This window comes from Periplaneta americana, chromosome 12, assembly GCF_040183065.1.
Source record: "Periplaneta americana isolate PAMFEO1 chromosome 12, P.americana_PAMFEO1_priV1, whole genome shotgun sequence".
In the NCBI taxonomy this organism is placed as follows: Eukaryota; Metazoa; Arthropoda; class Insecta; order Blattodea; family Blattidae; genus Periplaneta; species Periplaneta americana.
Genome location: NC_091128.1, coordinates 48378918 through 48406416, shown reverse-complemented (window position 1 = coordinate 48406416; position 27499 = coordinate 48378918). Strand labels below are relative to the sequence as shown.

General features: G+C 34.3%; 1 protein-coding gene across 1 annotated transcript in view; it reads left to right on the top strand.

The window, feature by feature from the left end:
* Positions 1–27278, top strand: part of LOC138709957 (uncharacterized PE-PGRS family protein PE_PGRS46-like) — a 166054-nt gene extending 138776 nt beyond the window's left edge. The window contains exons 33-37 of the mRNA XM_069840640.1: positions 480–575; positions 7095–7193; positions 8280–8354; positions 20399–20464; positions 23002–27278. Coding sequence (XP_069696741.1) covers positions 480–575; positions 7095–7193; positions 8280–8354; positions 20399–20464; positions 23002–23085 — 420 coding nt within the window. The 3' untranslated portion in view covers positions 23086–27278. The remainder of the gene's footprint in view (positions 1–479; positions 576–7094; positions 7194–8279; positions 8355–20398; positions 20465–23001) is intronic.
* Positions 27279–27499: the final 221 nt, after the last annotated feature.

The window sequence follows — 27499 nt, the reverse complement described above, 5'->3', positions numbered from 1 at the left end:
TGTTCATATGAACTTTTTCGCTTACAATGGCCTAAGATATCGCATCCTAAATTTTTTCACCTTTCCTCGTGATAGAAAAGTTTTATGCTTCAGTCCATTACAATAATTCCAGCATAATTATGATCATCGAATGACATAAATATTATTTATCAAAAGTTTGAACCATTTTATCTGTTTCTGATTTACGTTTGCGGATTCATACTTATTGTTTTTAGCGTAATTTTTGGGATAATAAATCGTCATTAGACCTATTAACTTTTCCCGTCGCATAACAACCCTACAGCGCTTAATAGCGTTCATTGTATTATATCAGACTAGTAATAATCCTTGAAGAAGAATGTCCATGGGGATATTGTGGAAACGTAAGTTTTCTTTTGTGCGTTGATATTTGAAGTGAGTCACTTTACTTCAACCGTCTGAGTTTAACCGGTCAAACAATTTCATTTCAGTGCAGTCATATGGGTTTTCATAATTTATAGGGCAGCAGCGGGGGCGGTGGTGACGGGCAGGATGGCGGCGGCGGCGGCTCCAACATCCTGGGTTTGGTGTCCGGCCTGCTCGGAAGCAGCAGTGGAGTAAGTACCGTGTACTCAAGTTCAAGGAAGCGGAAGGGCTTCCGACAGATATATATTACAGTTCACTGCTTCATTATTAAATTTAATGAATCCCAGTTATTTATTTCCTTTTTACACTAAATGCATTCTGAGAGACTCAAATATAATCTTAGATGAGGATTCATAAAATGATAATTTCAGACGATAGCTGAAAATCTATAGTATTCTTCCTTATTTACAGAAAATCTTACAGATATGCCAATATATTTGTTTTCTATCCGCTTTGATCTTTTTATAATAATATTGCTTAATACACTATTTCTGGTAGTGAGAAGGAATGAAAGTCAGTAAAATTATCAATCAACAGTAAAAATAGCGAATTTACATTTTTTCAGCCTGTAGACATAAATGTGTGAGTTATACCTAGTATTCTTTTTACCGAGACTTGGTCTTTCTTTTCAAGCATTCAGCATAGTCCATTTCAACTTCAAATTAAACCATCCTCCTTTTATTACATCGCTTTGTACTTGTACACCTTCTGAGTCTATAATTATTTTTTTTTTTCAAGTATTCTCTCAGTTAAAATTTTCTATTCTATTGTTATTTATCCATTCTAGATATATATTGGACATAGTTTTCTTGACTGATTGTTTCAATATTCATTTTATGTAGCATTAACACTCCCAATATTGATCTTAAAAATATTATACCGGTTCTTTGCAAAATGCTTTTGCTCTCGTTTCTTTAGTACCCATGTTCCTCTATCATACAGACATAGCCTATCGGTGGAACATAGAAAACAGTTTTATTGAAAAACTTGTATAATAATTTACCATATGGAAATTTCAGTATTTCTTTTATTAATTATTTTTGTCTTCGGGTGTATTTTGTAAGTTAGTTATTCACACTTCATTGCACTACTCAGTTGATCTGTTGGTTTGGTGGTTGGTGCTAGATTTCCTAGTTCTGTAGACTTGTAGTTTATTTCACGGAGTGATTACTCATTGCTTCATTTTGTCTCGATATGAGAATTTTATCCACTACTTCAAATTTAGTCAATTAAATATTCTCATAAAATGATCATATTGCTAGTGTATAATTGGTTGCCTTGAAATCTATTAATTCTTGGACTGATTGCACTTGTGATTTGGTTGACTTCAAAATTATTTATGTACATAAAAACAGTTAATTTGTGTTGTTATAGATTTTTGTTGTGATGTAACAATAAGGCAGGCTGTAGTTCCCAGCTTAGACATATTTTGACGCATTAAAAAAAAGCATACATCGCAATGTGAAGCATTAAAACATACTCATAATTAAATTAGCTGTAAATTTTGTAATTTTTATTGAAAATAGATAGGTATTGGCAAATTAATCAACTGTGTGTTTATTCGCTAGCCATTATGGAATGAAAAGAACAAATCTCACCACAATAGATAAGCTTTGGGATGAGCTGATGCTCAAAATATTTTCAGAACTTTAGTTTAACATTATAATTTTATATAAGGTAAACTAAACTTAATTTAACATTGTTTGAAGCGTCAAAAAATAAATACTCAATTGCTATTTAGTCTACAACAAGCACGTGTTTGCTCAGTACATTAACTTGAAAACCTGAGTATGTTTCTAATAACATTCTATCTCTTCTTTGCCCATTTGGAACACAGAATGACATAATCAAAATTTTAATAGTGCACCTTGAAATAGAATATTTGTGAATAGTGACATACATGGGTCATTCAATAATTAATTAATGGCAACATTTGAATTAACAATAAAGAAAACATTTTCGGAACAGTCACATTGTTGCAGTGCTCATAAGTATAGTGAGGGTCACATAAGAACAGTTCCTAAATACTGTAGTAAATATTGCCGTCTAGTCAGTGTTGCCAACTGTTACCAGATATCACATGATCCTACGTACTAAATGACTTATTACTTACCATACTTTATGTTGGAAGGTTATTCTAAATAAGTAATTAAATAATCTATAACATATTTTCGTAGGCAAACTATACGAGAAAGGGATCAACATGTCAATTATTTTGTCTAGCAATACGAAATTCATTGGTTTGACTAAACAATTGACTCACGAGACCTAACCTAAAAATGTATTTTGTTTGACCACATGAAATTATTAATACTAAGTCCGAAAATTTACCTGATTATAGTCTTAAATTATAATCACAACGCAACACATAAAATAACTATTATGTATTAATAGTAATACTGATATTAATTAATTATTAGTATGTTCAAATTTCACTAGCTTCCAGTAACCGGCTCAGAAATCTAGTACAATTTTAATTTCATAGAATTCCAGTACCGACAAATATTATCGATATTTGTCTCAGCTGACAACATACCGGTTACAAAATTACTACCATTTGTAGTATTTATCAGTATCGAAATTCGAAACGAAATTGGCAAAGAAAATTCAACCTGCAAACTAGAAAACAACCACAATCCACTAGCATATATAGTAATGGGGAGAAGATGGTTAGGTTTTACCCTTAGTGTATGAAGTAAGCTGACCCGGACTATAATCTCCTCCAACATGAAAAACCTGGCTCCACACCTCAGGGAGACGACATAATTATGCCATCCACAGCGTTTTGCTGTACTAATCTTCGAACAGATTGCTCTACTGCTGCTACAATTGCCTGTCTGGTTCTAAAGCGAACTCCTCTAAGTGATAACTTCATTTTCGAGAAAAGATCAAAATCACATCGACTCGTATCTGGAGAGTATGAAGGATGCTCCAGAACGTCCGAATTTCATCTGTGAAGTAAATAAACCACAGGGGCAGCTATGTGAGAGCGAGCATCATCATGTAGCACAATATGATGAAAATTCAGGAGATTTGGATGTTTACGGCGCACCGCTGGTTGTAAATGATATTCCAGAAAGTAACTGTACAATGCACACGATTTTCGACAGGAACTGAATGAGTGAGAAGGATTCCGTCAAAATCATAACCAACAATGGTGTTCTTTCAGGAGCGCTCTTACAGCGTTCACTTGCCGATTACAGTCTGCCACCTCCACGTTTTTGATGACCATCTTCCCTCCCGCTGCGAAATGCACGCGCCTACCTAGCCACGGTACGATATAGTGAAGTATCTCTACCACAAGCTTCCAGTAATGTTGTATGGCATTGTGGAGCATTCTTGCCTCTTGCAATCTGAATTTCAATTAAGCATCTTTGTTCGTATTTGGTAAACATTTTAGAGCACTACAGATAAATCTACAAATTAAACTCACTACAAATATATTACAATGAGATTAGTGTCTCCAAACTCACAGATAACATACATCAGATGCTCTTCTTTTTCATTGTTATCAGCTTGCAACATTTACCGCTGATAGCTCCACATACAAACATTGTTGACACTAATTATTGAATGACTCATGTATGTTTTAGATTAGGTTATACTGTATACAGGCGACAGAACAGACGGTAAAATTAAAAAGTCATTATCATAACCTCTAGTGGAGGTAAAGTAATCTTCAACATGTATTTCCTGATATACAATCATTGGCCTTTTGCTCCAATGTAAACACTTGGTTTTCTGATTACATTAACACGTCTTGTTTAGGGTTGTTGCTGTTTTATTTTATCGTCGCTTTAACATGTAGGACCTCTGTGCGTATCCTTACTTGTACGTATTCGGGGAGGTAGCGTTACCATATTAACTGTTGGATCTGAGATATGCAAATTCAAGAGAAGTAAAATTATTGTGGTTTCCGAGTCGTATGTTCACAGCACGTGAAAGTATTCTGTTCCTCATAGAGATCTCCAAGCAATATCTGTTGGACAAATTTTCTTTCATTGAATTTCCACGCCAAACCTGCAGTTGAAAGAGTCGTTTTAATAAAATTCTACTTATGTTGACCTGTATTCGGAGGAGTTATGAATATAACTTTTGTTGTTACAGAGACGTGGTCCAATACTAAAATGTAAAAAATACGAAAATCTGCATAATGTGGTATTGCCCAAATAAGTAAAAGGTTCAAATGAAAGAAAATGTCCAATTACATAAAGTCAAAATAAAAATGTCCAGTGTGATGAGTAGGGCCGTGACATCGGTATATTTGTATTAGTCTGAGGTGAACACACGACGCCCCGGACAGAATGTAGTCGACGTGTTTCAAGTACAGGCAGTGGAAGCGAATTTGACACGCGCCTAAGCAAGCACGTTCCGTGTTTTGTATACGATTACTGCGTATTATAAAATCAAGACAATATAATCATTGTATATAAGAGTTCAGTTAATATCGGAAAGGTTTAAAATGCTGGTGAGGTTAAGAGTTCATAATTAAATTGTCACAAATGCGGTAAACCATAAGTCTGATGTTTTCTGCATTACAGTTTTAGGACGCCGAAAAGGTACATGGCGTACAATTTTGCTTTCCCTATATTTAACTGCTTTATTAATTTATTTATCACATATATTCCGTACCTTACTTTTCTTGCATGTTGTTCGCCTGGTTTCGGTTGCTGCTGCAATAAACAACAACATTCATTTTCAAAGTTTCAAATGAAAATGACCGCCGAGTGTCGGATAGTATAACCTGGTATGCGGAAAAACTGCGTTCAACATCGGCTGAAACCAAGGGCGCATGTGTAAAATATTTCACATCATCCATTTCTACATCATGTTTATAACAATCGCACTTGTCATCTGACAAAACTCTTGCAATTTTGTATAACGTATTTAAATCACAGTTTTTTTCTATTACTATGTTCATTTTCGCACACACCTTTTTGCTTATATCATCGTACGCCGTATACATTTTCGGCATTCCAAAACTGTAACGCAAAACTCTAAGTATTAAAAAAAAAACTTTCTAGACTTATCTTTTACCACATTTGTGACAATTTAAGTATGATTTCCAACAATTATTCTCAACCTCAACATTTTAGACCTTTCCGATATTAACCCTTATATACAATGATTGTATTGTCTCGATTTTATAATACCCAATAATCGTATGCAAAACACGGAACGTGCTTGCTTAGGCGTGTGTCAAATTCGCTTCCGATGCCTTTACTTAAAACACGTCGACTACATTCTGTCCGGCGTCGTGTGTTCACCTTCAAATTAATACAAATATACCCATGTTACGGCACTAATGATGAGGAAGCCAGACTTCAAAATGTCCAATCTGTAATTAAATATGCTGAAATATCGAAAATTGACATCATCCATTATCTTACGTAAGTTTTATAGGTTTCAGTAACAGGAACAACTGGTCAATACCCACGGCATAGCAATGTCGATAGTCGACGTTAATCACTGGCCACTAGTCACCAGGCCGTACCGAGCTGTGCCAAACAAAACACAATCGAAATGGTGGTAGTAAAATTCGCGACTATATTCTTAAATAATTCACTGCATTAGTCAAGTGCAAGACTTCTGGCTTCTGTTGCATTCAAACAATTATAAAATACGATAATTTGGTCCAGGGAACATCCGTTTTTGATGCAAAGATAATTTGTTTGGCTTGTTTCTTAAATAAAATTACGAAATGGCGTTCCTGTGCTTAACATTTAATAAAAAAAAAAAGAAATATAGCAAAACTGTTTTGTCTCGAGACTCTCATCTAAGTCACGTAATAAGTCACGTAATCTACTTCAATATATTTGCGCAAATATATCTTGTAATTAACAGTGGTGCTATCTCTCAGTAATGTTCAGAACGAAGGAGATAGAGAGAGAAAAGAAACAAATTTCTCCCTACAACGACGCCACATACCAACGTCGTGTTCTTATGTTGGCGAGATTGTGTATTTACTTAAATTTGGTGCTAAACGTAACGGCACGGTTCAAAGATACCGTGGGAATTCTCCAGTTTAGCGTCTACATCTACTTATATAACCCCAAAACGTTTCACTTTCATATCATCAATAGCATTAATATGTATAATTAATTAAAAATAGTCACATCATGGCATTAACTACAATAATATTTTATTTCTAGTGGTAATAATGTCATCAAACCACCTCAAGTTTTGTAGTTTTTAATATCCAATACACAGCTGTACCCAGAAAATTACACACCACAGAATCGAACCTGTAAATTATTTTTAGTAAGTTAAGTTTTTAATAACAAATTTAATTTGAGCTCTAAATATGTCAGAATTCTTGCAGATCATGGCCTTCGTGTTATATGGTTTACTGTAGTGTGTGTTTTGTTTTATTCTGAAATGCAATTAGCTAGTTCTCAAAAATGACGAGAAATGGATTTTGGAAAATGGAAAATTATGTTGAAAAATTGACATTTCACTGAAAACTACTATTTTTCTGAAAAACTTTGAGCTCTAAGCTTCAAAATGAGGGCTTATTTATTAAAATTCGTTCAGCCGTTTTCCCGTAATTCCCATTACCAATTCAAATTATATATATATATATATATATATATATATATATATATATATATATATATATATATATATATATATGTAGACGTTTGTTGCACAGTTTCTTAGTGGTAGAGATTTGATGCACTGTAGTGTCTACTGCTCACAATGCCACACAGGGTAGCAGTGGTGGTGGTGACGGTAGTGATAGCGGTGGTGGATCCAACATCCTCAGTCTCGTGTCGGGTCTACTAGGCGGAGGTAGCGGTAGCGGCAGTGTAAGTATCCAACATAATTTTGTTATATTCATGTTTTAATATATTCAGAAGCACATTTCTTACCCTTTTACCATTACTTTTTGCTTCGAAGTTTCTTTCCATTGCTTAAGATTTCAAAATATCATTTATTGCAAACAAGCGTGCCAATCACAGTGTGATAGTTTCAAGTGAATTGATATGCTTTCATTAAATTCTCACATATTTGATCCGGTATTTGTTAAAACAACGTTAGTCATGAAATCCAAACTTGTAGGAAACTTAAAAAAAAATTTGTTTAAACAAATTAAAGTATTTTAGTTCTCTTTATGTTCATTATTAACACATAAATCACGTAGTTTTATAGCCAGTGCCACCGTTTCTGGCGTGTGAAATAAGTAATGGGAACGTTGAGAGCGAGTTTCTTATTTTTGCCACAAAATGTGGGCGAGACAGCTGAGAACTGTGATTAGCAGATTGCTCACGTCACATCTCTTTAGGAGGTTGTACCACTCTCAGCCGAAGTGGCAATAGATGCTACTGACTGGAGATTGTATTCAGGACACACCCCAGAAACGCGAAGTGCGAGTATCCTGCCTTTTGACGCAGTAGGCACGTTGCTGACGTGACGTGTTGGGTGGTGCAGTTCTCAGCTATATTGGCAACTAGTGCTCACTGACTCGCTTTTTACTCAAGGACACGCGCCGAAAATGCTGGCACTGGCTATAACACCAAACGATATGTTGAACTATAAGTATTGCGAAATGACGACAAACTTGAACATCACAAAATTGTGACTGACATTGTTTTAACAAATACCGATTCAATTGCTTTATGGCATAAAACAAAGCGACTAGCTATCAAGAATCAGTAAGTGAAGTAAGAGGGAGCTAAAATATTTATATTAACGTGGAACTGAGAGTCATTATATGATCACTTTAATGTGTTTTAATTAAAAATTTCGTAAGAAGCTTTCAGTATACTCGTATTTTATGTCAAAGTTACAGTACTTCAGAGAGCTGAGATCATTCGGGTTCTCTTTTGGTTTTCTATGCTATACAGCTACTTTTGCATTATAAAGACTTTAATTCCAAGAAATCACCTTTACAGAGTGGAGGAGATAGCAGCAGCAGTAGCGGCAGCGGTAGCAGTGCAGGTGGCAAAGATCCTCTACAAGGAGGAACGGTAAGTTCAGCAAAATTTGTGTATTTCATTATACAGGGATATCATTTTATTTTTACTAACATTTTTAATATCAACCTGGTTATATCTTTAGATTAAAGGTCTAGAACCGGAAACACCGCTTGCTCCCCCTTCCAAGACTGGAGTTCGATGATACTGGCGTAAAATACAAACAAATCACTTTACTAGGTATAGGAGGGAAGAAAAGTAGTTCATCCATTTACGTAAACTAGGAAATATCGCAATTTTGAGTTTGATAATTTTCATTAGGTTTTTGTTTAATCAAAGTACAGTATTGTATTAACACTTAGTGTTTTTACTCACGAATTGAGCTATTCATTCGGACGTATTCATTATGCAGTGTATATTGTACTGTTACATCACATTAGCGTACAATATAGAGAATGAAGTTAAATTGAAAAATAATCATAATATGGATATTTAAACACATTTTTGAAAATGGTGGCCGTTCATTTCGATATAGGCTTCAGTTCTTTTGTGCATATTATCGCACTATATACTATTTTACCTAATTCTAATTACCAGTTTCGTCCTTCGTATCAGTAACTCATGTTGAAATAATTCTGTACCTACCTACACTATAAAAGAGAGCCCTTACGTACTGTAAATTTAATCTTCACTTCTGCTCGATCCGAAAAGATAAAATTACCCAGACATGCTATCTACTGTCCGTTCAAGTGGTTTTGTCGGAGGGTCGTAAAAGGGGGGGGGGAATCACTTAACGAGGCCCTTTTATTTAAGTTATTTTAAACAGTTGTATAATATTACGTAGACGTCCAATTCCTAACAGAAATTGTTTTCAGAAAAGAGCTAAGACAGCCTAGCTACTAGACTTTACAGAGGGGCGAACGGAAGCAGGCGAGGAAACCGGGATGCGACGTAGGAAAACAGACGACAGTACCTGTGCGAAAATTTGATTTAATATTGAAAGCTCTTTCGTCATTGGAAAACGCGAACATATTTCTAGAACGTACTGTACTCATTAACTCAGTACTCCATACACGGCCTTGGTTCTATGTGGAAGACGGTTGGGAGTTTACTAGTAGAGGGGGTGGGAGTGAAGTACATTCAAAAACTCAGGTACAATAAAAACTGAAGTAAAAATAAAATGATGTCCCTGTACTAAGTATAAAGGCTGGAAGGTAAGGTAGTTTTATTTTAGTAGGTTATTTTACGACGCTTTATCAACAGCTTAGGTTATTTAGCGTCTGAATGAGATGAAGGTGATAATGCCGGTGAAATGAGTCCGGAGTCCAGCACCGAAAGTTACCCAGCATTTGCTCATCTTGGGTTGGGGGAAAACCCCGGTAAGGTAGTACATTAATTGACAGGAACCATAGAACTCTTTATTTGGAGTAAGTTTTGCCAAATAAAAAATATTATAGGACTTACGGATAGTGAGATAATTACAAGATTTTCGAAAGCGCTAACGGCAATTGCAAGATATCTCAACACCGCATGAGTAGTACCCCACACCCCACGCGGTCAGCGACTTGAAGGGGGTGGGTTAAGTTCAACTACCTTTCACCGTGTACCTTGCAGCAGGTGAGGGGATGACGGCAGCAAACAAAAATATACTGAGCTTTGGTGTAATACTTCGCGAACTAATCTGGGTTAAATCTTCGCACAAAAATGACCTACGTAAACTCCGGATAGGGACGTAACTCTTATTTGTTTAGTTTGCGTAATTTAATGTTAGAAAATGTAAATTAATATCCCGAATGAACAAAATAGCTCGTGTCCGGGCGCAGTTCTACAATGAATGCAGAATTATCAACTTACAATGCAATACACTAACAATTCAATACTAAGTATGACGTAATTATTTAAATGTAAGCAAGAAATACGTACAGCAATAACAAGAAATAACGCGAAAACCAGGAAATTATGTCCAAATTAGTGAAAACAGATTTGAAGTTTCAGTTACAATTAATGAAAAAATAAAACTGATGTAACTTTGTGAACAAGATGTAATTAACATTACAGTTTGTTGTTTTACGAATTCTGGGCGTTAATAATTAAATAAAGAGTAATAAACTCTGTAAACCACATTCCACTCACATCTTACAGGTACTGTCCAAAATGTCCACCATCAGCGTGCGTGCAGCTTTCATATCTTCTAGTCCAATTATGACGAACTCTGGCCAGTAGTCCTTCACTGTTCCGAATTTCTTCCGCGGCCTGGACCATGTCTAAGCACTCACGATTTGTGAACTCTGGCATCTCGCAGTTTTGAAATAAACTAAACTGTATCGCTGTACGTCCAACTGCACACTAATGCAATGTAAACATCACAACAGCTGATCAGTTGCGAGTACTAGGCCAACTGTCTGCCGTCCGGACAGCGATGCCAGATATTTAGACCTTCTGTACGTGACTCGACAATCAATGTTTCCAATGTTTCTTCTATCGATTAATTCGAAATCTGTACATTTTTTAATTAAAATACTGCTGCAACGTGAACATAACAAGAGTTCTCTTCGTTGTTATACAAGAAATTAAACCCTACTTTAAACAGTGTTTGTAAAATTCGCAATCCAAATGTTACTTTAAACAATTGCGGGCGAGGGAAATCGGGATGCTACGTAGGCAAATGGACAACAGTACCTGTGCGAAAATATGATTCAATATTTGAAGCTCTTTCGTGACTGGAAAATGCGAACATATTTCTGGAACGTACTATACTCACTAACTCAATAATGTTTGTGTTTACTACGACCTTAAGGCGACTTTGACTGTATACGCTTGGTTCTGTGAGGAGAACGGTTGGACGTTTACTAGTAGAGGAGGTGGGAGTGAAGTACATTCAAAAACTCAGGTACAATAAAATTTGAAGTAAAAATAAAGTGATGTCCCTGTATATGGCGCGCGCGTAAATCCAAATTTGCCGACTCGAATGCTTTCTTCGGTTGATCGGTATTCGGATAATCGATGCTCTACTGTAATGTATGATAATTATATATTATTAAAATATTATAATAAAATCGTCTGAAACATAAGGATAACAACATGTTTATCCCACCAGAAGAAATTTAAGATGTCTTTTAGGTGAATCTAATAGTTACACAACCACTGAAATAAATCATAGCCACAGTTACAGGCCAAGGTTATACAATTCTATTTTGATAATATAGGTTATTTTGAGTTTAATGAATTTAAGAAAAATTAAGCAAATTACTGATGTCCCTTTTTTCTTTTTTTCAAATTTCAATATACAGTACCTACTAATTATCCATTCCAACTTATATTCAGTTCTTGACTTGATTCGCTACTTTCATCTTCGTAATTATCCCTGTTCTGTAATAATTGTATTGGTTTTGTAGTTTTATTTAAACTTTGTTGTGTTCCATTTAGTGCAAAATAGTTATTTATAAGGAACCGCCCCGGAAGACGGGCTTGTTCGTACGGGTATGGGCTACATCAGTAATATGTATTTATTTTGTATTGTATGTAGCAATAAATACTAAATACTAATAGCAAATTTATACAAAGAGGAACTCTCTCGTGCAGTTATTGACAAAATGTATAATAAATTGGAATCCTTGCAACTTAATACACTGAACAAGAAAAACCTGGCTTTAAATGTCTATGTGCATGTACAGTATGTATTTAGGCTATGTGAAAATATATATTTGCTATGATAAGAGGTTAGGTCTTAAAAATATATTTCAACGATCAGTTACTTCTAAGACAAGAATAGTGAGTTTACTGTAAACCGGTTCTAAAAATCACTCCTTTCTCTGGGTCATTCAAGTCAATCGTTCTTACGTCACTTTAGTTCAGCCTGTACATTTTGTTTGCACAAGAAGTATCTGTTCCACATGCCTAAAAACATGAGCAATCACGGATACCTGTGGTTATTTGTATGACAACATTTTTTTCTCGTGAAGAAAAGATTTCTAACTGAAGTCCTGCACTGAAGCTAGATTCAAACTCACATATTATTTCAATTAAGAATTCTTCTCATATGTTAACATTTCTTAGAGCTAATAAAGTCAGACTTGACACCAACGAAACATCAATGGTCTAGATGAGATTCGATTTCCATATTCGTTAAAACTGTTCCATGATGCGACAAATATACGTACGAAAACAGAATGAATTTCGTCACTTTTCAAACACAAACTCCGCATTTTTATGCAATTGAGAAATTTGCATTGAAAGCTCTCCATTTGCTTGTTACTTATGTTTCAACTGCCATATATTCAGAACAACCACAATATCTTGTTTGTGCTAGAAAGTTGATATGAATTTTTTCAGTCAAGGCCTCTTAGATGACGCCAGGCCAGATCTAAGACTCTGATAAAATTCTGCGTGAAAGTTTTGTGTTACCGTAACAAACACTAGATAATGAAAACGTAAAGTAAATATTGACCATTTTGCGATTCGTAAACACCACGAAAGCTTTCACATCTCAATTTATAGATGTCGTAAGAGCAGTACTTTAAATTCTAATTCATGATAGATGATATAGCAAAATGTGACCAGTTAAGAATCTACTTGAAATCTGTAGAATTAGTTCATAAGTAAAAGTTGATTCATTTGGGAGTTGATTTCATACACTGGAATTTATTGCCGGTTCGAAGTTTACCTTGAAATTATTTAACGCTCCTTTTCGACCGCACATATAAGTTAGTCCTAGTAATATACAGGGACATCATTTTATTTTTACTAACATTTTTAATATTAACCTGGCTATACCTTTCGATTAATGGTTCATAGCCGGAAACACCGTTTGCTAACCCCTTCCACGATTGAAGTTCGATGATATTAGCGTAAATTATAAACAAATCACTTTACTAATTATAGGGGCGAAGAAAAGTCGTTCGTCCATTTACATAAACTAGGAGATATCGTAATTCTGAGTTTGATAATTTTCATTAGGTTTTTGTTTAATCAAAATACAGTATAGTGTTAACAATAAGTGTTTTTACTCACGAACTGAGTTATCCATGCAAACGTATTAATTATGCAGTGTATATTATACTGTCTACAGCACCTTAGCGTACAATATAGAGAATGAAGTTAAATTGAAAAATAATCATAATATGGATATTTAAACACATTTTTGAAAATGGTGGCCGTTCATTTAGATACAGGCTTCAGTTCTTTTGTGCATATTATCGCACTATAGACTATTGCATCTAATTCCAATTACCAGTTTCGTCCTTCGTACTAATAACTCATATTGAAATAATTCTATACCTATTATATAAAAGAGTACCTTAGGGCCTACGTACTGTAAATTCAATCTTCACTTCTGTCCGACCCGCACAGATAACATTACTCAGACATGCTATCTACTTTCTGTCCAAGTGGTTATGTAGCAGGATCGTAGAAAGGGGGGGGAATCACGTGACAGTTAATTACCTTTATTGAAGTTATTTTAAACAGTTACGGGTGAGGGAAATCGGGATGCGACGTAGGCAAACAGACGACAGTACCTGTACGAAAATATGATTCAATATTGAAAACTTTTTCGCCACTGGAAAATGCGAACATATTTCTGAGACGTACTATAAGCCTACTCACTAACTCAATACTGTTTGTGTTTACTACGACCTTAAGGCGACTTTGACTGTATACGGTTGGGTCTGTGAGAAAGTTTACTAGTAGAGGGGGTGGGAGTGAAGTACATTCAAAAACTCAGGTAAAATAAAAGTTGAAGTAAAAATAAAATGATGTCCCAGTATATATTATATATATATATATTATATATATATATATATGTGTGTGTGTGTTAACAGGTTTACAATACATACACATCCTCCTGCATCCAAAATTCATGGCAATTTAATTTTTCTTTCCATTCCACCCCGTTTTCCTAATCCATTTCTTTCAATCCGTTCTTTCTCGTCGATCTTCTAACCTCATGAAACCATGTGAGCTTAGGTCGACTTTCCATCTTTCTCTCTGCTGGAAAACATTGTAATAATTTCTCGGGTAAACTCCGCTCTTGCATTCTTCTGACGTGCCCATACCTTTGTAATCGTCTGTATTTTATATACTTTAATACAAAATTTTGAGTATCCATGTCTTGTCTAATTATGTCGCTTCTGATTGTATCTAATCTGGAATGACTAGCCTGTCATGACTTATCGTTGAATGTAGGTGCACATTTATTATATGTTACATTTTTTTCATCCAGACCATTGGCTCAATAGGTTTTAAACGTAGACGACGTCAACATGGTACTGTATCTGCGTACAGTCAGCAGGAAAAGAAAAATAACGTAGTCTAGTCCTGTAGTACATACCTTGCAAGTTCAGTCCTCGTCATCATTGATGCAATTACCAGCGTTGCAGTAAACGACGATATATTCTCGTAAGTTGTCGAAGCTGAATAGTCTTCGCCTATCGCTTAAACAGTTTTTGTATCGAGAGAATATCTGAAGAAAAACTCTAAAATGGGGATCACTCAATTTCTTTAGAGGAATATTTGCACTGAGCATCATGTTGCACGTGTCGTTTAGACCCGTACAACTAAATTATGATGATGATTATGATGATTCCTCAGATTTCATTTCAATGCATTTCCTGTGCTATGTACTGTTGCAATGTTTCTCTATAGCCTGAGTTGTTCTGGTTTTTATTTAAATTTCACATACATTACACACGATATTGTCTTCGTTAACACATAAAATGTCACTCTCATACTTCTTAATTGCATTTCGTATCTCTAAGCGAATTTAACGTTTTGCCATTATGAATGGATCAGCACAACATATTCAACGCGTACTAAATACTTGAGCAGGATAACACAACTGCACACATTGCGTTGCAATGTTACTATGAACGGACCGGGGTTCCTTCGTTTTGTACACTGCTATACTCACCAGGTACACAAAAGACGAACGACGCGGCACGTGCCATATACTCCGATACGAAACAACTTCACTTTTCCTTAAGTCATCCTATTATTACTCTTGATGATTATGGTCATTCGTCTCAATTTTCTCACTGAAGAGGAGGGAAGAACATCGAAGAGGGTATACAACGCCTAAACGAGAACAGAGAGGGTGGGTAAACATCGAAGAGGGTATACAACGCCTAAACGAGAACAGAGAGGGTGGGTATTTTATTCTAAGTCAACAACAAAGGTTCCCAGCCACCAGGTCGTACTGCTCTGCCATACCATCTCTTACAGTGACCTAAACTTTACTTCCTGAGGTCCAATGAGATATATATATATATATATATATATATATATATATATATATATATATATATATATATTGAATTGCACAAAGTCACATTCTTTTGTTCTCAGGTAATGTATTGTTATATTTACAATTTACAAAATATATGTGCGTTTAAAATACTAGTATTACTTAGTATTTAATAGGGAACGGATTTTTGGGTACCAGAATGATATTGCCCAAATAATTAGGATAAATTGAACGTTTATATTGTAGTTTATCATTTGTTCATAACTACTACCAACATTAACTACCTGAAAACCCAGTTCTAAGGAATTAATAACCTAAATATTAACTGGATTAAAATTTCAATTGAAACTAAAATGTAATATGGCTCTATTTTTACATATAACAGGCTAGTACTACGTGGAAAGCCCCAGAAACATAAAACTTAAAAATAACAAGACAAAATCACGTTTGCTTTATATTTTTATAGGCCCGCATCAATTTCGAGTATTAAATAAAATGTTCAAAATTACTGTAAAAATTAAGAATTAAGTTATATAGTCTTATGGGCATAAATTTATAATTAATATAAAATATTATATCTTCCCTGAAATCAACAAGAAGGTGTAAAAAAATTGTCAACCCGCCGCCTCTTGCACTTCGTTGCAGATGATTATTCAGGCGTTCTTGCTCAATTTTATGTTGATTCCTTCGAAAATCGAAATATTCGTCTGAAATTATCGTTGTTATATAGTTACACAGGATTATCTCTGTCACTCATCTCTCTAATCTGGTGATTTAATCACGTAGAGACAAATTTTCATTTGATAATTATCCAGCTGATGTACTACCTCCATCTTGTATACCTGAAGCCGTGGTTTTAAACCTACCCCAGCCGTGGTCTTTGCTTCAGACCATGGTTTCGAGCCATGGCTCAGAAAAATGAAAAAGACCTCGTTTTATAAATCCAAACGGAGTTTAAAGCCATGGCCGGGGTCTAGACCTCGTTTTAGAAATCAACCCAAAGTGTCTTTCGTTAAATGGGTTGAAATTAAAGTATAGTTTTCATTCGGGTTTAAAAATATAATCATTTAATATTCTACTGTATAAGAATGAACTTTAGTTTGCGAAACAAAAAATCTTCCTATTGTCAGTTCTTACTTGCAAGAGCGAGATATAAGCCATGTTGTTTATTGTTTATCTTAAAACTACAATTTTAATAAAGAGACACTTGAGATGTCCAATTAACTTGAGTGAGTCAAACTAATTATCTTTAACGTACAAAACAAAATAAACATACTCAGGCAGACTATACGTAACATTTCTGAATATTTAATTAACGTCAATAGTGAAGACTTTCACTTCCTAGCATTTGAAAGACATTTTAGAGATCAGGGCCGATGAGAGAAAGAATGGACAAACATCAGTGATACAATCTCGCAGAGCACCACATTGATTAATATTGCAAACGTCAAGCGTTATATATTTCCGCGTTTTAATATGTCTCATGTTTCCGGCATGCTTCGTTGCTTTACTTTCAAAATTGTTTAAAGGTATTAGTGTCGCCAGTAAGTCTCCATGCTTCATCAATTCCGAACATGAGGTAGTAACAAACAATGTGGACAGATTTGCATGTAACGCTATCGCAAAACGTCCTGTATTTGATATGTCAATATTTGATGTTTTCTTGTAATTTTCACATCGCTTTTTGTTATAAATAGAAAAGACTTGGCTAATTCCGCAATATTAAGAAGTAAATCTATCATATTTTTATCAAAATGTTTATTGAAAAATATTATCAAGGTATGTAGATATGGAAAAACCTTTCATTATCAAATGAGATAAAGAGACATATTAAAATGCAAATATATTTAGTTGTACATACATAGGCCTACTACTACTACTTACTGGCTCTTAAGGAACCCGGAGGTTCATTGCCGCCCTCACATAAGCCCGCCATTGGTCCCTATCCTGAGCAAGATCAATCCAGTCTCTATCATCATATCCCACCTCCCTCAAATCCATTTTAATATTATCTTCCCATCTACTTCTTGGCCTCCCCAAAGGTCTTTTTCCCTCCGGCCTCCCAACTAACACTCTATATGCATTTCTGGATTCGCCCATACGTGCTACATGCCCTGCCCATCTCAAACGTCTAGATTTAATGTTCCTAATTATGTCAGGTGAAGAATACAATGCGTGCAGTTCTGTGTTGTATAACTTTCTCCATTCTCCTGTAACTTCATCCCTCTTAGCCACATATATTTTCCTAAGCACTTTGTTCTCAAATATCCTTAATCTATGTTCCTCTCTCAAAGTGAGAGTCCAAGTTTCACAACCATAAAGAACAACCGGTAATATAACTGTTTTATAAATTCTAACTTTCAGATTTTTTGACAGCAGACTGGATGATAAAAGCTTTTCAACCGAATAATAAGAGGCATTTCCCATATTTATTCTGTGTTTAATTTCCTCCCCAATATCATTTATATTTGTTACTGTTACTCCCAGATATTTGAACTTCTCCAACTCTTCAAAAGATAAATTTCCAATTTTTAAGTTGTACATACATTACAGTTGAAAAAGAACAACTCGGGTAATTCCGCAACAGTGCGAATAATTCCGCAATAGGACTTGGCTAATTCCGCAGTAGTAAATAATTATGAAATAGATTATGAAAGTAACATAAAAGGAACAATTTATATGTAACAATGCTCACTTTCTTCACAGCTGTGTAGCAAAACACGAAAAACAGCCAACTTTCGATGTTTCACTGTATTGCCGACAGAGGTGTCGACCAATATCCTTGATTTTTTTCTATAGCACTGCGGAGGACATGCCTCCTGTTGACACCTCTCAAAACATACGTTCACCCTATTGTAAACCCGCAGTAAAATCATATATGTATTACTGCGGAATTACCCATAGTGCGGAATTAGCCGAGTTTCCCCTACTTTTACTTACGTCGAGTTGTCCTCTATTTAAATGTTAATTTATGATTAAAAATTGAAGACGTTTCTCAATAATACAATAAAATTATAGGAATGTGATATATTGTAATCAATAGAAGTTCATTTAAAGATCCAACCGTATTCCATTAATTTTGTCCCATAAAGAATAAGCAAATGAAAGCATAAGCTTTTCATACTGTATTAAAGCATTATCATAATGAAGCAATATCCAGTCAAATAATTAAATATATAATTATTGAAAAAATGTCACATTCATCGTTGCTACAAACTTTACAATAACGAACCGTCACTGAATAGCCATATCCTTCCATAGGGAAGGAATGGTTGATAGGTCTATATCTTAGAAAAGACATGCCTTCATATGATTAATAATTAAAACTGGACATTTTTGCGAGTGTATTGCGAGTGGCATATCAAAAGGTTATTAAAATACCGCAGCACTGAGGAATTTGTTAATGGTTTATAGTTTTCGAGAGCTAGGTAATTGAAAGAAGAGAGACTCCTTAGAAAACTCACGTAAAGCACTGTGCATCAGGTGGATTTCAGGCGACCAACGAGAGCCGAATGTTTGTAAAAGCTATATGCCTGCCTTATACAATCCGTCACTGAGCAATGTTTACCTTCCTGTCTACTCGTATCGGTCCGAAATATAGCTGTCTCAATCAGAGACGGTGAAGTAGGGAGTTAAGAGGTAATCTGTAGTGACTCGATTGAGTCATCAACGTCCAGGCCTGTTTTAGTTTAAAAGTAGCACAATCTGCCAAAGATAATGAATATATGAAATTTTAGTGATTTTTCTGCATTAAATTTTGGGTTGATACTATCTATCCAGTCTCTCTGATATCAGGACGCTGTCACAAAAAGATAAATCTGTGGTGTTTGGGTAAAGGGAGATAAGTCATAAAAATGAGTTCGGAGATAAATGAAAATTAAACTTGGAACCCTTATTACAAATAATTTTCTACACAAATAAAACACATCAACTGTTTGTATTCTTTGATTTTTGCACACCCACTTGTATAATTTAACTTGTGTGTTCATCTGGGGAACAAAATTCCACCTAGACAAAAAAATGACTTATACTCCTTTACCGAACGCCAAAGAAATACTCTTTGGTTAAGACAAAGGAATAACATCTCGATATAAGAATCTAATAGCATACTTAAAAATAACATAAATATAATAATAATAATAATAATAATAATAATAATAATAATAATAATAATAATAATAATAATAATAATAATAATAATAATAATATCTGGAACTAACCGATAACACCAAATGTTTTATAGAACTGAACAAAAATTTATTTTACTTGTATAATTAATATATCGCACGATCACCTCTATGGTGTAGGGGTCAGCATGCTGGTCTCTTACGCAGAGGGCCCGGGTGCGATTCCCGGTCGGGTTGAATTTCCTGGTTGAGATTTTTCAGGGTTTTCCTTCAACCGTAAGTCAAATGCCAGGAAATTCGGGCCTCAACATCCTTGAATATCACTGGCCTCATTCATCACCGAAATCATATTCATAACAAATCAGTAATACATATATAGTCGCCATGTAGTTCACAACAATAGAACCAATATTCAACAATAGTACACAGGCCTTCGGATTTCACCCAAAGATTAACCCGCGATATGACCAAAGATGTTAAAGCGAGTATAAATAACAGTGAGAAAGAAAACTGTCATGTTTCACTTATATGATGTATTTTTATAATCAATCATGTTGTGGAGATGGTTACTGCCTTCATCTTTGAATGCTGTCACTGCATTATTTCTAAGTTCAGAATTTTAAACGTAACAATTTCGTACCATCATAAAGGTGCTATCATGAATCAATGTCGAGATCCTGGAGTTGATTACTATACAGACTAAATTTCTATGACTTTCTCTCTTGTTTCAGTACGATGACCTTATTGGACAAGGTCCGTTCAGTTTCTTCAGCAACGCTGTGTCAAAACTGCTCATGGTAAGTTCTATTAGGGACAAGTGATGAATTATATCACATTTTTATTTTATAGTTAAAGAAAGAGTGGTTTATATATTATTGTACAAACCTACGAATGCCATACTTAAGGTATATGTACACCTTTACATGCAAAACATTTTGTTTTGCATAATTTTTCTCTGTAAAATTTTTATACAATTAAGAATGGTACCAGAAAGAGAATGAAGTGAACAGATCGCTTGAAATTATATCTAAATTGTTTATAAAAATTATTTTGTTCATAATTTTGACATACAACTTGAAACATGATAGATCATGTAGTTTTTAAGATAGAGCCAAAGTTTCTTCACTGTTTTATAGCTAAAACTATTCTTTAGTGCCTGACATAGAGCTATTTTTTATTTTCATTTACATTAATCAAATATTACCATATATGTAACTTATACCAATATTTTATGTAGCATAAATCATGTAAAAATTCCATACATAATTATTAACTATATTAATGTTATTTTACTCATTGTCAGGCACTAGGGGACATTCCAAGCTTCAAAATGACACCAATATCTTCTTGGTATCACCATATTTGGCTGAGATATGTTTAAAGAATTACATATTCTAAAATTACTATTTACAGGAAATGAGCCACAGACTTTCAGAGCCTAGAAGACTCCATTATCATATGTCACCCCTTAAGTTGCTTCATGTCGGTCCAGTTTCAGCTTCTTTCTTTCTCTCAAATACCTCCTCCTCGTTTTAACTTCAGGTGTTTAATGTTTTTTTTTGGCATTTTTGTCTTTTTTTCCATTGATGCAACAAATCCTGCGATGGTGTTTGTCCTAGGGTTTATGCCCATCCTCCTCAAAATTTTAATTTCTACTTTTGGACTCTTATTAAATTGACGTACAACATCACTGACACACAAGTTTACATTTTTATGACTAACAGTAAAAGTGCAGGGTCTTCCACTGCAAGGAGTATCCCGAATATTGGCGTGGCCTCTTTCACAAGATAATCTGCTTGCCCACCAACTAGCCGTACTATGATCGACAGCTGCATCTCCATACACTTTTTTTCACCTCTTGTGAATGATCCCCACTGTCTCGTTCTCACAGCACAGGAACTCGATAACAGCACGTTTCTTCTGACGATTGTCAAGTACAGCGCCACTCACGGGAACGACTTAAATTAAATTTGAATACAAGGGGGAAGGATGTGTGTATGACCTCCATAAATTGTAAAGGTTTACAATAAAAAATAAATTTTAAAAAATTTTGTGAATTACTTTTGGAGTGATCTTCGTAGAAGTGACAGTGGCTGACGACGCAGAATTTTGGAAAATGGGACTTATCTGAAAAACCATAAGGCATAAATCGAAAATTCTTATGTCAAATTAAAGAGGAGAAAATTCTCTATTAAAATAGTTATATTTTGAAAATTCTAATTTTTCATCATTTTTTTTTTTTTTGTGTACAAACAGGATGATTCATTATTACGTGTAAATATTTTGTGTGTGTAATGTAGAGGTAAAACTAAGACTAAAACGTTCTATACAACTTTTTCTCAAAACCTTTAATTCCAGAGTTAACGCCATTTTGCGTGGAACTTGCACTCCCAAACAAAGAAAGGATAACACACCAAATGTAAACTAATCATCACTTTCGTACAGTGCATTTGGACTTAAATACAAAAACAACCAAAGTCACTAAACCCATATCCTCGGCAGTCCACTTATGCACGTTTTGTGAACTAAAACCAAACACAGTAAAGAATGTAAAGTAATTTCTTCTAGACTTTACACATTTGCACAATTCTTAGTGTAATGCATGTTCAAAGTGCTGTCCCTCAACTTGAAGACATACCTGTGCTCGCCGCCTTAGTGATCTCTGAACGTTACACAGCCCGTTCATTTCATCACGTAAAATTCCACACGCATGTTCAATTCGCTGGTGTAGTACTTCTACGTTAGGTGCAGCAGAGGCATACACTAACGACTTCAGGCGGCCCCGAAGGTAGAAGTCCAGAGGGTTCATGTCCGGTGATCTGGCTGGCCAAGGAGTTGGCCCTGCGCGGTCTATCCATTGATCTGGATACGCAGCATTGAGATACGCCCTTACGTTGCGGCAGTAATGCGCAGGAGCACCATCGTGCTTAAACCATAAGTTCACTCGCGTTGCAAGAGGGATATCATGTAGCAGACCATACAATTCGCGTTCCAAGAATGCGCGGTAGATTTCCCCATTCAACCGCAGAGGTAGAACTCGAGGTCCGAGTAACTGATTCCCCACAACACCACACCAAATGTGTGGGAGAACAGTAATGCCTGTGCAGTTACTGCGATATAGGTGCCATCTACTGGAACTCTGGAATTAAAGATTTAGAGAAAAAGTTGTATAGAACGTTTTAGTCTTAGTTTCATCTCTACAATACATACACAAAGTGTTTACACGTAATAATGAATCACCCTGTATACCTTAATAACGAAATTGTATCCTATTGATTTATGAAGGCACTTGTTGACTTAATAAGAATTAAGCAAGTAATTATTTCTTTTTCAGTTTAAATTCTCCATCTTCAGAACTGTATTCTCTCTCGTCACCTCAATCCTGACATCGTCATCATCATCGTCCTCGGCTTCATAACGTCGAAGAAGTTAAGAAACCCTTAGATTTATTGTCTGAATAAGCTCCAATTTTATGGAATTTGTTTCAAACAATTGAATTAAGTCACTCTAAACTTGACGATATTTTAATTTGAAACATCACAGAATGGAGAGGTCCAACTACTTTATTGAAAATTCTGTGATCGTTTCGAAGAATGGTGACAGATGAAAAATTGAATTGATATATTTCTAATTCTGTAAATAAGGTTATACAGATAATTATATCTACCTCCTCTAATGTAACTGATATTTCAATAGCGTATAAATAAATATCACACAATTTTGCATTTTCTTACAGATAGAATTAATAAGTAAATATAAAAATCATAATAAGGTCTACGAAGATGATATTGAAAGAGTGATTAGGAAGAATTTAATATAATTTTTACCACTATGTAAATATATTATTGTGTAGTTTTCCTATATCACATAAAGGTCTGTTTCACGCATGCCGTCTGTCACCATATCGTCAAGGTTATATTGTGTATAACTGATATTTTTCAATAAAACTGGAATGTTATGTATAGCATTTCTCTTAAATAAAAGCGAGTCATCTTTGCATATTTGTGTAAAAGGTTTAATAAAATATTTTGATCCCAAATTTCCCTGACTAATGAAATACAAAATCAATAGTAAAATAAATGACCATAGGTAAACATTTTTATATAATATATAGAATAATTACATCTCAAATACTCATTATCACACAATCTAATTTTAAGTTTCTAAAATATATCAATATTTAGGATTGTACCAAATAATTCAATTTAAATTGCATACCAACATTGCCATCCTTTATCGTAAAATCTTATATCGACATTACATTCTTATTTTTATTTTTCCTGTGGAAATTTACTGAATTACATATAATTCATTCACGAATCCATACAGAGAAACATACTCGTATAATAGTATGTATATTACGATGTGCTTTTTTTACAAAATCGAGGAAAAGTTTGAAAAACGTGCACAGCAAGGTTGTCAATTTCCGAGATTTTGTAATGCACGTCACAAACGTGTATTGTACAGCATTTTTTGCACGATAGTATATTTTGAAAGTATTATTTTTAAAAGGCTTAACATACCTTACCTACATACGTTAGACTATGAACAGGTGGCTGATTCTCAGCAAGAAGTTCGTCACAGATATCGGTAGATGGCAGGAGTAGTTTTAATTACAATCTTATAGCAGTTATTTGTAATATTTCAACATACTTATCTAGGTTGGCAACGCTGACTTCAGTAAATCAACTTCCAATATTGGCAGCAGTTTGCTGTAACAACAAAAAGACACACTATCGTGCAAAAATATAATATTGTATTACTATGCTTTAACATCTCTGGAAAAAAGATTTAAAAAATGACATTTGAATTCTTAGGCTCATTCAGCTGGCAACGGTCTGTTAATAATGAAATAATGTAAATGCTTCACTATACGAGTATTATAGACTCTAAGGGATTTCATAGCAGTCAAATGGAGACACACTTTCATTTTATACATGTGATGTGAAACAATTTTTGACAGCAGTATTTTGTGCAATTACACTAATAAAAATAACAAAAGCTGCTGATATCGGTTGCCATAACTTTCAATTGCTTTCATGGTACATAAACAGAATGAAGTGTAAAAAATTGCTGCATTGAGCTCACAACTCTGCAAGAATTTGATTTTTAACTAATAAAATATCGTTAAATTAATCAGTATAATTTCACACTGTAACTTTTGTCCATAAGATAATTTTAGGCAGCCTAAATAATTGAATTGTGATTACTGTATGATGTAAATAAATTAAGTTTATGGATTTACAATGCAGAACTCATTCCAATAATACTTACTTTTATTGAGGATATTTATTATTAAAATCATTGATGAGTTCGAAAATGTATAATTTATTAGTATTTTGAAGTATATAATTTTATTATTATCAGGATACTTCCAGATGAAATTTATGTTCATTATCACTGTATATTGTAGTGAACTCAGGATTTCACATACCATTTTGTGATCATTATATTCACAAAGGAAAATGATAAACGTATTCTAAATCTTTACATTCAATTCCGTGTATTTGCTCAAATTTGAATTCTGTTACCATTTATTGTATCATACAATAGTGTGTATTGTTAGTCTTGAATTTTGAGGCAAAAGTATATTGTTACAAAACCTATGGTCATATCGCTATTATGAATATTTCGAACTATTCGCCAAATGTACTCAGATGTAATAAATTTACAAATATAGTATAGAAATTTAAAGAAAACAGCTTTAATGGTTTCTAGTGAAAACTATGCTTCGTTGTCTGTGACATGCATAACTTATAAACCAGAATTTCAAATGTTGCATAAATACTTTACGTTCACTTAGGAGTACAGTGCAGTTATCACTCTAAATAAAAATATAATAACGTCTCCCTTTACTATTTCCACTTTAGCTCGGAAAACAGGGTATGTTCTAACATTTTCACCATAAAAACCAATGGGCTAATTTCACACTTTCTATCACGTTAATTATTTAGTATTGCACTTCCTTCTCGCATTTGCTACAGAACAAAGTTTCTCTACACGGTCATAAAATAAAAGTGAGTCTAATTGAAAATGCAATAATTATTTTGTAATTGTAAAATTTAAGGAATATAAATCATGTACAGATACAAGCACTTGCATTATTTACCATTAATGCAGATCAAATTTGTATTTTCTACTAAGACAAGTGTGTTTTATGAAAAATATGAAAGCGTAACCATGACAACACATGTTTCGTTAACCTTTTCTACACGTGTGCACGAAAGAAAGAAGAGAACTCTAGTGAGTAATGCTGGTTCTAACTCATGCTTTTAGGCGTTTAACGACGAGCAACTACGATTACTTTCTCTCAATGACTTCGTGTTTCGTAGTTGGACAACCAGATGACTCCACTCTCTGCTTAGCACATCCTCGTTGTACATTTTCGTAGATCAAATCTTCGATGTGGAAGATGTGAGAGAATTTACGTCATGTGGCCTTTGTGGTTGTTTCTCGAGATCAAAATTTCGATCTCGCAATTTCCTTGCATGACGTTACACAATTCATGTGTATATATCGTCTCAATGACCTACAATTTAACGAGATCAGACAGCAAGTCAGTAATTTTGTTCAATCCAAGTAACGAGCTAAGAGAAATGAGAAATTTTATATAAAAAGTACTTTTAGACAAATTTTTCGCGAGGAACAATTTTTTCTAAATAGATTGAATAAATTTTACGTTCAACATTCCAAGAAGATGAAAGTTTAATATTTCTCCTATTCTGTCCAGTATTGTGGCGCTTAAATCATTGTCTCCGTGGCCTACTTTGTTACACAGAATATTTTACAGCACAGGAAATTCCTGGTAATGAAGTCCTCATAGAATATACAATGTAGGCCTAATTATACAGCCAAATTTATAAAGAAATCGTTAGACGACAGTAGAATAAACATCATATTAGCTCCCATCAGGATTCAAGATCTTTTCTCCGATTTGTACGCGGTTTCATCTCATGGCTAGCGGTGATTCTATGCTTCCTTAACTATATATTTATTACTTCTTAACTATTAAAATTCCTTCTTTGATATCGATTCGAATACTGAGAGAAATACACTTTATATAAGACACAAATAAGTAGAACATATCATTGAACAAAACGGTACTAAATTAATTTTTATATAATCGTACCTATTGTTCCTCTTTGATGTGTAGCAAAGTGCGGATGTAGAGTAAAGGGAAGTCCTGCCCACCATGCGGAGGAACTGTTAAACGTCTAACATAAGCATGAATTCCTATGTAGACATATTTTCCTTTAACCATTATATTTACAATATTGTCGTCTTCAAATCATTATTTAACACTTTCTACACATCTCTTCATTACGACCTATCATACTCATACATTATGTTGTTGTAATGTAAACCTATGTTGTACGATGTCCTAACGCATTTAAGACCATAAACATAAAACCTTTTGGAAATTATTTTGCAATAAGTTAAGAAAAATAAACAGGAAAACGAAGTGATGTACTAGTGTTTATTTTACTAAATAGATGTGGATAAGTATACACGAAATGTATTGCTCAATGGAATCAATTTTATATGTTAGATGTGTTTGTAATTATTGTATATTTTGAAGCTATTTCTGTAAATAAATATAAATACATTCTTGCTTTGTTTTCATTCCAGATAATATTATAAATAATACCTAAATATTAAATTCCATATCAATAAACTCTTGCGTCTTGAAGTTCTCCTCACACTACGGTATTAAAATCCCATGTATCAAGTAACGTCTGGTACTAACAATTATTGAAGAGTCCACTGCAAGGATGATGGATGTCATTTGGAATACATTTTGCAGGAGAAGCAATTGAAAGTTTGAAATGCTT